Source organism: Mytilus californianus, unplaced genomic scaffold (genome assembly GCF_021869535.1).
Source record: "Mytilus californianus isolate M0D057914Y unplaced genomic scaffold, xbMytCali1.0.p SCAF_4, whole genome shotgun sequence".
Taxonomy (NCBI): domain Eukaryota; kingdom Metazoa; phylum Mollusca; class Bivalvia; order Mytilida; family Mytilidae; genus Mytilus; species Mytilus californianus.
The window spans coordinates 16,127,204-16,143,061 of NW_026262690.1; the positions used below are offsets into that span (position 1 = coordinate 16,127,204).

At 31.8% G+C, this 15,858-nt stretch overlaps 1 protein-coding gene across 5 annotated transcripts in view; it reads right to left on the reverse strand.

The window, feature by feature from the left end:
• Nucleotides 1–9,491: 9,491 nt before the first annotated feature.
• The window catches only part of LOC127737570 (ankyrin repeat and MYND domain-containing protein 1-like), a 51,381-nt gene continuing 45,014 nt past the window's right edge, over nucleotides 9,492–15,858 (reverse strand). For 4 of the 5 annotated variants that reach the window (XM_052248405.1, XM_052248402.1, XM_052248404.1 and 1 more), the window contains one exon: nucleotides 9,492–11,408. In XM_052248405.1, the coding sequence (XP_052104365.1) occupies nucleotides 11,256–11,408 (153 nt within the window). In that variant the 3' untranslated portion in view covers nucleotides 9,492–11,255. Of the gene's footprint in view, nucleotides 11,409–13,349; nucleotides 13,388–15,858 lie in introns of all 5 variants that reach the window. The other variant, XM_052248406.1, reaches the window with a different exon arrangement.

Below are 15,858 nucleotides of genomic sequence, written 5' to 3' on the forward strand. Positions count from 1 at the left end.
CAACAAAACAACTATCCACCAAAGACCATATGCACTTAGCAACATTATGAACTTCAACGTGGAGCCTTGGCTTACGTCGCATAGTAGCTATATAGGACCACGAAATGACTAATGTAAAACAATTCGAAAGAGAAAGACAACAGCATTATTTATGAACAATACAATTGACGAAAAACTAATATGAACACAGCAAAAAACAAAAACCATTGCCTGAACCCCATTCTCGTTACACCATCGCACTTTAAAAGCGTGTTAAACCAACGCACTTTAGCGTGTCATGTATACCATCGCACTTAAGCGTGTCATCTGATCGCACTTTAGCGTTTGACACCATCGCACTTTAGCGTCTGACACCATCGCACTTTAGCGTAGACCATTGCACTTTAGCGTGTCCATCGCACTTTAGAGTACCATCGCACTTTAGAGTCCTACATATATATATAGGTCTAAATTGAAAACAACGTTCAAACTTATGATTGCGTTAGATAAAAAGCGCAATTTTAATACGTGTGCATGCAAAACAAATTTCTTAGTAGAGGGGTCTAAATACAGCAAAAACAACATTTCCCAAAAGACCAAAAAAGTGAAAAAGTATATTTAAACAAAACGTATTTGACTAACAGGTCGAACAACGGATGTTCTTAAACCCTGCTGACTGCCATTGACGATTGCCAAATAAACGGATCACAAGATGTAACAAAATAGATCTTTATTATTAATTTAATACCAAACAGAAAACAATACAATTGCGGAGAAGATGATAACCGCAAACATGAGGTGCAAACATTTGTACACCATATCCGGATTTCGACAATTAATGTCTCTTCAGTGATGTTAGGAATCGAAACGGTATTTGGAAGGCCATATAATTTACCTCAATTTAGGATAGACTCTTGAATTTTGAAGAGTCGAAATAGGATGAGCGGATCATATAAACCCGAAGGCAAATATAATACAAGCCCAAAAGAAAAAATATAAATAAATTGAAAACATCGTTCAAACCTATGATTGCGTTGGATAAAAACCGCAATTTTTATACGTGTGCATGCAAAACAAATTTCTTGGTAGAGGGGTCTGAATACAGCACAAACAACATTTTCTAAAAGACCAAAAAAGTTAAAAAGTATATTTAAACAAAACGCATTTGACTAACAGGTCGAACAACGGATGTTCTTATATATATATATATATATATATATATATATATACTCTAACAGATCTTGGGAATTTTTTAGTATCCACATCTAATAAACGCCACCCCTAGAGTAGATAGTTTCAAAATAACTGATACAATTGATGTAAAAAAATTCGAAAGATGTTTCGTGGAGCACTTGGAAGACCCAACAATATGACGTTGTTTGTAAGGACACTTACAGATTATAGGTATCCAATACAGTGAAGGAAGATTCAGTTCTTTATCTTTGGTTTAAATTCCAAAGGAACATAGAACAGGCCTAGAATTATTAAGAATTTACTCCTTGATAAGTGGCGTGGGGGTATATGTTGAGTTGAGTGAATTGTCAATACCTAATTCTTTTATTAGGTGATATATGTAGTGTGATGTACACACAAAAACGATGTTGTTTGGGGCTTTTTCTGTGGGGACAACAACATATTTGTCATGGAGGTAGGACAGGTGCTTAGCAACATTTGGATCTTTAAAGATCAATTTAGAATGTGCATTCATAGACCCATTCAGGTATTTAATTCTTTATTTGCATTGAGACCTTTGTTAGAAAGGGAAGTTTTAGAAAGGATTTTCATCTTTTCCAATGCGAACCAGTCTTGCAATATCCGAGATGATAGCTGTAACTTTGTATTGGTATGAATGGGGTAGGTAACAGTGTTTTTCAAACACAACTTGTACAGAGAATGAAGTTTTTAAAAGGCGTAGTGAATAAAGCTTCATGTAAATGTGATGAATGGCTAACGGTTATTTGTATGATTAGCAGAAGGTCATTAATAGAGACATCTTGGAGAGTATGTCATGTATATTTACGATGCCCATAAATGCGTCTACATCCTGGAGCAGAGTTGAAAATAAGAACTAGTAGTCTTCCTTTTTTTCTACAGAGAGGTGTTGCAAGATGAGGATTGTTAATTCTGTGGGATATAGTATGATTCGAAGATGCGGACTCGCATAGAACATGTAGAAAGGATTGAATGATAGGACCAATTAAAATGCTGGTAAACAATGTCATTTACCTTTTTTTTATGTCTGATCTGTGGCCGCACATACGTTTATTAAGCCATCCTTTCGTTTTACCGACATATACCAATCCGCAAAGGTTACACTATGTTCTGGATTTAACATTTTCCTCTTTATAATGTTTATCCCTTTTTGATGATGTCTTTTCAGAACACATACATATTAAATTGTGTATTGAATAAATTGGTCAATTCACCAATCCACCAGGGGTTTTTAATTCGTTTTTTTTTCTTCTTGTCAAATTGACAACCGTTTGAAGAACTAAGGTTTGAATCATTCTTTAGCCATTACACTATATACATGTCCTTGTAAATGATATGTTAACCTTTATGTATACATTTTTATACTTTAATGTAAAAATACGTGATGTATCTAATAGACTCTCTTAACATTTTTCAGAGTACTGGCACTTATTAATAAACTCATTATAGATTTTTTTACGCAAGGCCAAATAAAATAACTTTAAATAAATCAATCTGTGTTGTTTCATTTATATGTATTGTATATAATTGTATTAGAAAACTGAGACTACTTTAAAGTACAATGTTTTTGATTTGTACAATCCTGGCATGTTAAGCAAAGATAAGAGAGCAAATTTTAAATGATTTATGTACAAAAGTACTAACACGTAACATGTTCAATAAGACAACCTTTGAATTATAATGCAATTTTTCTGTAATTATAAATTGATTTCGAATGAGTTTAAGGGTGATATATAATAATATGAAACATTCTCTAACTGATCATTCGATATGATATAAAAAACCATTAAATTTAAATCACATAGGATAGCAAGCAGAATTAATTGTGTCCTTAGTATTGAGTAAATTAAAACAAAAAATGGAAATTGCTTTACATAGAATATCAAAAATATCCAATAAGATAATTGTTATGCTACAAAGTTGAACGTACTAAACTTCATTTCACGTTATAGGTAACAGCTGGTATCAAATTTCAACACATTTTAAACCATGTGAATCTTTATTACTTTGCACAGAATTCTGAATCTAGATTAGTTATGTACTTCTATCTTCTCTCATCAAACTCACGTTTTCTCACCATTTTTTTGACATGTTACTATTAAAAAAAAACTGTGGTATATACTGACAAACTGACTAATGCAATACGGGAATACATATTAACAGTAACTGTTAATAGTACTGATACATTATTGTGTTACGATCATACAAAATGTTAAACACTGAAATCAAATATCTAAACTTACATCAAAACAGATTGTTTCGAATCGGTTGTTTGGGAGTAAACAATACATGCAGTTGCGACATCAGATGTTCGGATGCATATGGGGAATGGAGTAAATAAATAAGTCTGGCAATATTTTGATTTATGGAAAAAGAAAAAGAACACAACAAAATTCTAGACGTACCACTTCACAGTTTTGGTGGTCTTTATAGAATTCTAAAGGTCAGTATTTACAACTATAGTGTGTGTGCGGGAGGGAGGGAATTTTAAATAATATTGCAATTTTATTTTATTTTCCGCAGCAAGTTTTTTTGTTGAGATTGATGACCGCATGTAATTCTTAGAGTTGCATTGGTAATGAACAAAACCCTCACAATAAATTCATAGTCTAATAAATTATCAGAATTATCAGAACATATCGAAATATCATCCAATTTGACATTGTTTGGGTTGATTTCAGACAAAATATAATATATATGAAAAGTATCTATATAATACGTCTAAAAATTAGCACAACAAATGATTGTAGATTGTAATAATTTTATAATATTAAAAGTCAAGACATTGTCAGCTCTTTCGTTGTTCAAACATTAAAAGAATTATTACAATTACAATTTTTGATAAAACGACTTCCTTTAGATGTCTATTTGAAAATCAAATTACCCATTGAATGTAAGTAGCACGAACATGTAGCTTACGTTTGTTCAAATATCAAAGACCAAACATATCACTAAAATCTCATTATCAGATTATAAATAAATTGATGCTTAGTAAAAAATATTTCTTGTAAGTTTATGATCCTCTTTCATAAGTCAGTACTGTAAAAGTTAATTGGCAACAGATTATGAATTAAATGGGACTTTCCATATTGCAATCAATACATTAGCACTGTCATATATGAAATCCTATTATAAGATAACATAAAGCTGAGGAACATATGAATATTGAAAAGATAGGATATTACGTCATCGCTCTTGTATACAAGTGTCATAAAACAGCCGATTTAAACGAAAGTCTTCTTGAAGAGGATTGAAATGGTAATTTTAGTGCAATGTGATTGTTGCTGATTTGTCAACGAGTTCAAACTAAAATTCGGAGTGTTATAGTGAGTTAGAAATGTACCGCTCAAACCCAAATAACATATGTCTATTGTGTGATTACCTTTTGTTCAATAAATATATATGTAAATCTAGTTAATGCATTTAAAAACTGAAACAGTCGTAAGGATATTAACAGCATCTGAAATGTCTGAACAAAATAAGTTATGTATTGTCCTGAGTTTGTTATTTTTCTTGTAACAAGCCTGTTCTGTGTTAACCACTTTTGATGAAGGTAAATCTAGAAAAGTCCTTCGGACGCACCAATTTATAAAATATTATTTCATTTTCTAGCACTTAGACGATACCGCTGCTGGTGAACTATTAGTCCCTTGGGGTACCGTTAGTTCAGTGATCAGTGCTTCTGTACTGGCATAATTTTTAAGATACCTTTTAAAAGTTCTCCGTTCATAAAAGAAATTATTAAATTGCTAATGGTTTCAACTCCATCAGGCAATATTGAGTTAAAATGGTTTTGGCTTTTCTTTTATGTTCCATTTGGTCATATAGTTATAATACCTCCTTGGATTTGAAATTTTTGGGTTTAACGTTGCGGGTAAAAGTAAATTCAGAAAAGTGCCTAAATGTTAAATGTGATATTTGCTTTTTTGTGCTTCTTTGATAAATATTTGTTTGTTTTTGTTGTGATTAAGACTGTGACACGATTATGACTGCTGTACCCCTATTTTGACATTTTTACCTTTTATGTCTGTTAGTTTTATTCACGCATCGTTGTCAATATAATGGAATTTGATGCGACTGTCATACAATGTGAGTGAGAGGTTTAGCGCTATAAAAACAGGTTCAATCCATCATTTTCTACATAAGAAAATGCCTGTACCAAGTCAGGAATATGATAGTTGTTGTCCATTCGTTTGATGTGTTTGTGCTTTTGATTTTGCCATTTGATTAGGGACTTTCCGTTTTGAATTTTCCTCGGAGTTCAGTATTTTTGTGATTTAACTTTTTTTGGACGCACCATATTTACAAAGCCAGTGTTATCTCCATTTATTTTTCTACTAATCTAGAACACTTCATCTACTTTTCAAACAATTTAGAGTTCATTGTTTTAAACAGGTTAATAACAGCTACAATACATTCGGAAAACAGATATTTATTGGTCGTATACAAAGTGTCAGAGTAGAAATGGATCACAAAGTCTGAAAAAAACTGACAGAAATACTGAATATGGCTTACCAAGTCATTCTACAGATCTGGTAAGATAATTAACTGTAAGAGATATCTCTCGCCTTTTTGCAATTTTGATAATGCAAATGTTGAAACTAAAATAGCAATACTTTAACATGTAAGTTATGCAAATATTCAAAGTCAATGAACCATGACTGAAGGTACATGGCTTAACAATCACCATGAACATGAGATGTGCCAATAAAACTGCATACCACATACCATTGACTTATCATAAGTATTTCCCTTTAAACAAACATAAACACAAACATTAACTTGTAAACTATGTTAAAGTTTCAAAGTCAATGAACCATGATGAGGGGTGGTGCTATATAATCTTCATGGAAACAAGACTTGCAAATGCCAATAAATTTGCATACCAAATATCATTGACTTAACATAAGCAGTTCACCTAAAACTGATATAATCTAATACATGTAAACTAGGCAAAAGTTTCAAAATCAATAGACCATGACTGAGGGGGCGGGTCCAAATATTCTCCAAGGAAATGAGATGTGCTAATGCTTATACAACTGCATACCAATCAACATTGGCCTACCACTAATGGTTACCCTTGAAGTGACCTAATCACAAACTAATACATGTAAACTAAGCAAAAGTTTCAAAGTCAATAGACCATGACTGAGGGGGCGGAGCCAAATAATCTCCATTGAAATGAGATATGTCAATGCTTATACAACTGCATACCAAGTATCCTTGACCTACCACTAGTGGTTCCCCTTGAACTGACCTAATCACAAACTAATAAATGTAAACTAAGCAAAAGTTTCAAAGTCGATAGACCATGACTGAGAGGGCGGGGCCAAATATTCTCCATGGAAATGAGATGTCCTAATGCTTATACAACTGCATACCAATTAACATTGGCCTACCACTAATGGTTCCCCTTGAACTGACCTAATCACAAACTTATACATGTAAACTAAGCAAAAGTTTGAAGGTCAATAGACCATGACTGAGTGGGCGGAGCCAAATAATCTCCATGGAAATGAGATATGCTAATGCTTATACTACTGCATGCCAAGTATCCTTGACCTACCACTACTGGTTCCACTTGAACTGAACTTATCACAAACTAATACATGTAAACTAAGCAAAAGTTTCAAAGTCAAAAGACCATGACTGAGGGGTCAGGGCCAAATAATCTCCATGGAAATGAGATGTGCCAATGGTAATACAACTGCATACCAAATATCATTGACATACCACTAGTGGTTCACCATAAACTAGACCTAATCACAAACTAATACATTGTTGAAGCCCCCGCCGCCGGAAACAGCATACCTTTGTCTTGCTTTTTGACTCTGTCAAGGCAAGACAAAAATGTAACTTTAGGTTGAAAATCTATTTACTAATTATGTTACGTTAAGTTCTGCACAGAACATTCGTTCATTATTCTTGAATGCCATAATTTAAGTCTATGAATCTGGTGAACCAAAATCCTGTAAATGTTGTTGGAGAGCAGGGTAAATTTCCTAGATGACTAGAAATTTTGTTAGAAAGGCTTATTTTTTTTAACAAATATTAACAAATGAACTTGTTGGAATTTCTTTTTTTTTGTTTGTAAAAAGTATGGGCACACCAAAATAACAACTTCATACTTGGTTTAAAATACATAAATCTCTTTGAAAGCTTCTCAAGAATAAGAGTTTTGTTGTTTATTATTTTGTCAGGTCATTACCATTAAAGTTTCTATCTTTTTCAACTATTTCAAGTTAAATAACAAAAAAATGAAATTTTCTAAAAAAAATACAATTTTTATAAACTAGATTCCCTAAGGAACATTTAGATTAATTTTGATTACATTTGGCCTAGTAGTTTCAGAGGAGAAGATTGACAACTTTAGGATGATGGATGACAACAGACATCAAGTATAGCAATATTTCAGACCAGGTGAATTAAAAAGCTAAAAAAATACATGTTTTTTTAGTTTTCTTAACTGTTATTTGAATATCAGAATCAAATCAAAATTTGAAAATGCTTTATATATGTGTTGTCCTTCAAATATCTACATAACTTTACGGGAGACAGACTAAAAGCTAAAAAATGTATGCATCAGAGTTGTTTAAAAAATGGCAAAACCCTCTGAATGCTAATAAAGAGAGGAATGGTAGGGATAGGAGTAATTTCCAAAGGCAAAGTTTTATTATTTCAAAAATTAGAATTATTTCTTGGATAAACATTAACCTCTTATGTTCTATTGCATATAATAATATTTAATTGCCAATCTGAAGTACACGGTTTTCCCTCCGAGAAACCTCAGGAAATGTTATGCTCACAAATTTATGCCCCTCAACTCTATCTCTCTCCATATATATATATATATATATATATATATATATATATATAGATTGCCTAACAATGTAATTTTAACACACTATTTAGTATGTAAATATAAGAATGTTTAAAATATTTACAAAATGATGAAAATAAACGCAATATTTCGCTAGACTAACTAGCTTTATCAAGCGTGCATCTATCCAGGTGAAATCGGATGTAGATGATAAGAAACTTTTGCAGCTCAATGTATATGTTGCACTTGAATTTAGCTGCCTTGAAAATAATACATAATTTGGATGAAGTTCAAGATTTTTACAAAATTGGTAGTTGAAGTTAGCAACGTCCATTGGCCAATATTACAGGATAAAAAGGACGATGCTGTGTACTAAATTATTCCTTGTCTTTCCTGTATCTTTTCTCATCTTTTTCGTTAAGACCATCAGGTTCTAAAGTGTGGAGTTGGTGGATCCAAAAATTTTCTCTTCTCCTTCTCGCCGTGGTGTCCCACTCGGTGTTGACTTCTATGATTTGGAAAGTAACATTATCAAAAGAATGTTTCGTTGAACGAAGATGTCTTGTGAGAGGACAGTTTTTGTTGGTTTTGTACCATGAACGATCGTTTACATCCTTGTGTCACGGAACTGTCACTCCCGTATTTGTAATTATTACTAACGTGTGTATTTAATTATATGTAAAAAAAAAATTACAACTAGGTTGTCTTGTGAGAGGACAGTTTTTGTTGGTTTTGTACCATGAACGATCGTTCATGGTACAAAACCAACAAAAACTGTCCTCTCACAAGACATCTTCGTTCAACGAAACATTCTTTTGATAATGTTACTTTCCAAATCATAGAAGTCAACACCGAGTGGGACACCACGGCGAGAAGGAGAAGAGAAAATTTTTGGATCCACCAACTCCACACTTTAGAACCTGATGGTCTTAACGAAAAAGATGAGAAAAGATACAGGAAAGACAAGGAATAATTTAGTACACAGCATCGTCCTTTTTATCCTGTAATATTGGCCAATGGACGTTGCTAACTTCAACTACCAATTTTGTAAAAATCTTGAACTTCATCCAAATTATGTATTATTTTCAAGGCAGCTAAATTCAAGTGCAACATATACATTGAGCTGCAAAAGTTTCTTATCATCTACATCCGATTTCACCTGGATAGATGCACGCTTGATAAAGCTAGTTAGTCTAGCGAAATATTGCGTTTATTTTCATCATTTTGTAAATATTTTAAACATTCTTATATTTACATACTTAATAGTGTGTTAAAATTACATTGTTAGGCAATCTATAATTTTATTTGTGTAATTGAATTAATCTCTGTACTGATTAATCCACACTCCCATAGATTTGTATGTCATGTGCTGCTATTTATAGGCACTTATATATATATATATATATATATATATATATATATATATAGTGTGTGTGTGTGTGTGTGTGTGTGTGTAATACATTAAAGACAAAAAAATCTATTAAATGATAAAGATAAAGTATATTATCTTTTTTTTATTTCTCAAAGTGCATAAACTTCATATTCTAAGCTTAACAATCATTACTGTTAAATTGTTATAAAATATATGGACGGAGGTGATTCAATTCAGCAGTTATTGTACTAGTATACATCCTTTGAAAATATATATCTATCTTGTTTTTGTTTCACACTTCTAATATGTCATAAAAGAGGTACTTAACATATTTTATAGTCAAAAGTTCATACATATTAAATGCAAGAAACATATAATTCTAAATGCATTTTTTAAACATTCAAAGAAACCAATGAAATACTAAAATTCTGACTAAATATTTAATTATCGAAAAAAGGAATCTATATACCACAAAATATTTAAATGTGTACATCATTATAGTGAAACCTCTGATAATATTATAAATAATAATGAAAAAAAGGCACATAATAAGAAGCAGTTTTTTTATAGATAGGAAAAGTATGCAAATTGATTATAATATAACATTTATTATGTATTAAAATTAAACATTAGTTTAATAATGCTAAACTTTTTAAACACAATTTATAAATGAAGTAAAATTATGAACTGTTTTAAAAAACAGACAATGTCATGTAAAAATAAATTTTCAATAAAATATCACAGATTTATAAACAACTATAAACTAAAACATTTCTATTCTGGAATAAACATGTGTAACAAACCACAAGGCACAGAATAATTAACAGCAGTTTTAATAAATCATAAAGACATTTCTCTTGTATATTACAAATAAACAACAACAAAAAAGACATGCTTTTCTTTTATGTACTACTTTTCAAGATAATTGATAATTTTTCTAAAGATTCATGAAAAAAATACCAAGGGGGCAATCTAAAACCCTGTTGGAGATAATTTGCATGGAAGATCTTTTCATTAAAAATATCTAAAAACAAATTTGTTCTGTTGAATATAAAGTATTTCATGTATAACATAATCGAGCTCATGTCCACCCAGTTTTTTCCAGAGAATTTTGACTTACCATCTAAATAAACCATCCTATATGGTCCTTATCAAGTAAAATCACAGTATTGCGCGGTTCATTTAGTATCTATGTAAATCTAACATTGGAAAACTCATTCATTGATACCATCCCCTTGATGGAAACCATTGATTACCTCTTGAAGTGTAAATCAGCCCCTAAATAACATGCTTATTGATATTGTAATAGATGTCACACAATGGATGTACATATTCAAGTGAAATAAATAAGGAGTCTAACCTAAATTGTTGTTCACTATAATAAAAAACAAATGTATATCAAAATCTAAATTTGTAGTGAACAAAATGTTTTGGCACATAAATGAAAATAGAAAAACACAACAGCATAAACAAACATTACAATCCTATTTCTATATTCTCTAAATAAGATATTTTAGATCACAACCAATTCCTAAATTAACTTTCAATATTCATAAGACAGAAAACTAAAACTTCATACATTTTACTTCTAATTTGATTATCATGGTGTTTTGTTACTGAAGAAAAGTTGTACCTGAAATTTATTCTACAAACATAAACACAGGGAAATGAGCAGAATATTAATATTTTATCAAATTGCATTTGTGATAGCAAGCATCAAACTAAAAATTGATCTGTACTGTTAAAATTATTGACCATTCAAGCATTGCACATTTTCTAAATTGTATAATTAAATTTCTATTAAAAATCTCTATACTGTGTACAAGAATGTTTTTTGTTGAAAAATTTAAAATAAATTAAATAAAATGCAAATCATACATAACTATAATTATCTACATAAACCCATGGTGGGTAATTAGGTCGTCTTCTTTGACCTTTTTCTGATCTAATTTTGCGTGGATCAACCCCAAGTATTGTAACTTCTCGTTTCCCTCTGGCACTGGTACTTAATCCTTTATTGGGAACCTGAAAATATCACATAAGAATTTTGTTAGAAAAAAAATAAAATATCACGAAATATGTTTATTATATTGTCTGATAATTTTTCCTATAAAACATGTCACACTATTTTAAAATTAATATAAACTTCCATTTGTTAATCTTTTTTATCTAAATATATGCACAAGAATACTTGTTTTAATGTCAAAATAATTAAAATGAAATTGTATAAATTTAAGGCTAATAAGAAAATATGAATCATGTTATGCTATTGAAGAAAAAATAGATTATGTAATAATTTTAAAGTTCCCTTCAACTTTATATTATCATACATCTCATTAAGAGACAAAAGAGAACACTACTAAATACAGATCTGTAAGCTAAACTTTAAAAAATCTGGGAAATGATGTTGCGTGCATTGAAGACTTAGATGGCAATTACAGTTATACAGTAATTGGGTTCCAATGAGAACAAGAGTGCACACGCTGAAATGTCTCGCCTTCTTTACTAACCACTGATTTTATGTTGATAGTCCTAAATATAAAGCTTTACTACAAGTAACACATAAACTTAACATGATCCAAGAGGTCAAGGTCAGATAAAACAAACGAGAAATACATGTACACCTTACAATCATTCAACAAACGAAACATAGTTGACTGCTTATAGTTTCTAAGAAACAGTCTTAACCAAGAAAACTTAACATTGACCAATGAACCATGAAAATGAGGTCAAGGTCAGATGAACCATGCCAGACAGACATGTACACCTAACAATCAATGTATGCATTAAATATAGCTGACCTATTGCTTATAGTATCTAAGAAACAAACTTAACCATGAAAACTTAACATTGACCAATGAACCATGAAAATGAGGTCAAGGTCAGATGATACCTGTCAGACAGACATATACACCTTACAATCCTTCCAGACAACAAATATTGTTGATTTATTGCTTATAGTTGAAGAAAAACAGACCAAAACACAAAAACTTAACACTGAGAAATGAACCGTGAAAATGAGATCAAGGTCAAATAAAACCTGTGAGACTGACATGTCGATCATAAAATATTTCCATACACCAAATATGTTGACCTATTGCATATAGTATTAGAAAAAAAGACCAAAACTCAAAAACTTAACTTTGACCACTGAATCATGAAAATGAGGTCAAGGTCAGATGACACCTACCAGTTGGACATGTACACCTTACAATCATTCCATATACCAAATATAGAAGACCTACTGCTTATAGTATCTGATATATGTACTTGACCACGAAAACTTAACCTTGTTCACTGATCCGTGAAATGAGGTCGAGGTCAAATGGTCTGATGGGCATGAGGACCTTGCAAGGTACACACATACTAAATATAATTATCCTACTACTCATAATAAGAAAGAAATTAACATTACAAAAAATGTTGACTTTTTTTTTCAAGTAGTCACTGAACCATGAAAATGAGGTCAAGGACAATGGACATATGACAGACGGAAGTTAGGTAACGCCGCCACCGGGTCACTATCCCTATGTCAAGCTTTCTGTGACAAAAGTCGCAGGCTCGACAAAAATCATATTAAATAAGGGAATCATATTCTAAAATTTTCATTAAAAGTTGCACAATGGATAAAACATATAAAAAGGAAACGTTGATTAATCTTTGTTACTTTGTATGATCATCTAGGTGTCTATAGAATCAAAGGTGAGTCTTAAACCCTTAAATGGCATCATCTGTATATATCAAACAATAGGTATTGAAATTCTGTACTATTCAAGAAAAAAAGATATTTAAAAAAAACACAAGTAGCAAAAGATAAATATTAAAAACACTGTTAAAGTATGTGAATAACAAACACACTTTCCACTCTGCAAATAATTGTGAAGAGGAAATAATCTTGATTATATAGGGTAGGTCAAGTGTTTGAGATGGAAGCGTGTGGTATGTAACAAACAAAATATCACCTACAATTAAGCTGTTATATTTTTTGTTTTGTTATCGTTGATCTGAAATACAGTTTATCAATTACATATAATCCATTGTAATAAAAAAAATCAAAGTGCTTGTGAGCAATGAGGGGTAAAGATTGCTTTCATTTTACATTGTGAACTTAAATTTTAACATTGCAATGTTATTATTTAGGCAATATTTTCATTGAGTTATCTTCCTTTGTCCATAGTTGTAGGTAGAACAGATAGATTCATACGCCATGCACTACTTTCTGCAACTCAAATAAACCTTAAATAAAATGGTTTTCTTGACAAGTATGGTAAAACATATACTCATCATAATGTAACTAGAATATCTATAAGTATATAAACTGCTTTACATGGACATGAATAATATATACCCAATAAGGATTAACCAATGGCATAATCTGATAAATTACTGTTTACATATAATGGCTAGTTTTTGGAAACCTCCTGAAGGTATAACTTTCAACTGATTGTCATAATCTTGACTTGGTAAATGCACATATGAATGAATGTTGTCAGTGTAACCAGATTTAACATTGTATCAAACCTTTCACTTGTGTGAAAGTCAATTCAGTTCCTATTTTCTTTGCATCTCAAGTCAATGTACCCATTTATAAGTGGCTGTGTAGTAATGAATTCTACATATCAAACAAACATGGCTATATAATATGTTTTTAATATTTGGAGTCAAACCTTTTAAACTGGATCTTAATGTCAGAAAAGTAACATTTTTTTAATGATAAGAAAAAGAACTTCTCTTCCTCATACTTATTAAAGACATTATAAGAAAAGAACTTAACAGTTTAATAAATACATGTTAAAGTAACTGGTTCATATAATAAGGATAATATATATATCTACTTGGAATGGGATAAGTTTGTGACATAAAGGCTGTTGCATAAATATTTTGAATCCAGGTTTCATTACCATCTTACCAATCTATTAAAGAGATGAATACAGAACTTCAAACAACCAATGAAAGGTAATTACACATTTTTTCTATTTTTAAATTAAAAAAAAAAATATTTATTGACCTTTAGCACATAGAAATTGACTCAAAGTTGAAGTATGAACACAGGGGGCCAATATGAATGAAAAGACATTATGGGATCTTATGGTAGAATATTTACAACAAACCAACAAGAAATGATTGTAACAGGATGCTGTTACGAAGTCTCCCAAACGAAGCTCCCATAATTCGTAATTCCCATGGTCACCTGACATTGGGCAAAGTCCAGTGAAAATTGGTTTGGTCCAGTAAAGTTATATGCATTAGTGATGCCTGGGGACTAACCCTATATATCATTCAAATCATCTTGGCATGACAAACCAGAATATATATGGTTTAGGGGTGGGGATCTCGACCATTTACAAGATATTAGAACTTTCTCAAATGGCAGGGGGTCGGATGACCCCTGGGGACTAACCCTGTATATCATTCAAACCATAATAGCATGACAAACCAGAATATATATGGTTTAGGGGTGGGGATCTTGACCACTTACAAGATATTAGAACTTTCTTAAATGGCATGGGGTGGGGGTGACCCCTGGGGACTAACCCTGTATTTCATTTCATGTGCTTTATCATGACAAACCAGAATATATATGGTTTAGGGGTGGGGATCTCGACCATTTACAAGATATTAGAACTTTCTCAAATGGCAGGGGGTCGGGATGACCCCTGGGGACTAACCCTGTATATCATTCAAACCATCTTAGCATGACAAACCAGAATATATATGGTTTAGGGGTGGGGATCATGACCACTTACAAGATATTAGAACTTTCTTAAATGGCATTGTGTGGGGGTGACCCCTGGGGACTAACCCTGTATTTCATTTCATGTGCTTTATCATGACAAACCAGAATATATATGGTTTAGGGGTGGGGATCTCGACCATTTACAAGATATTAGAACTTTCTCAAATGGCAGGGGGTCAGGATGACCCCTGGGGACTAACCCTGTATATCATTCAAACCATCTTAGCATGACAAACCAGAATATATATGGTTTAGGGGTGGGGATCTTGACCATTTACAAGATCTTAGAACTTTCTTAAATGGCATGGGGTGGGGGTGACCCCTGGGGACTAACCCTGTATTTCATTTCATGTGCTTTATCATGACAAACCAGAATATATATGGTTTAGGGGTGGGGATCTCGACCATTTACAAGATATTAGAACTTTCTCAAATGGCAGGGGGTCGGGATGACCCCTGGGGACTAATCCTGTATATCATTCAAACCATCTTAGCATGACAAACCAGAATATATATGGTTTAGGGGTGGGGATCTTGACCACTTACAAGGTATTAGAACTTTCTTAAATGGCAGGGGGTGGGGATGACCCCTGGGGACTAACCCTGTATTTCATTTAATGTGTTTTATCATTTAGAACATTTTCAATTAAAAAGATTGTGTCTATCACAAACGGTTTTCAATTTATAATCATTTGAAAATTTTAAAAAATAAAATCCCATAGGGTTCTATAGTAAAAC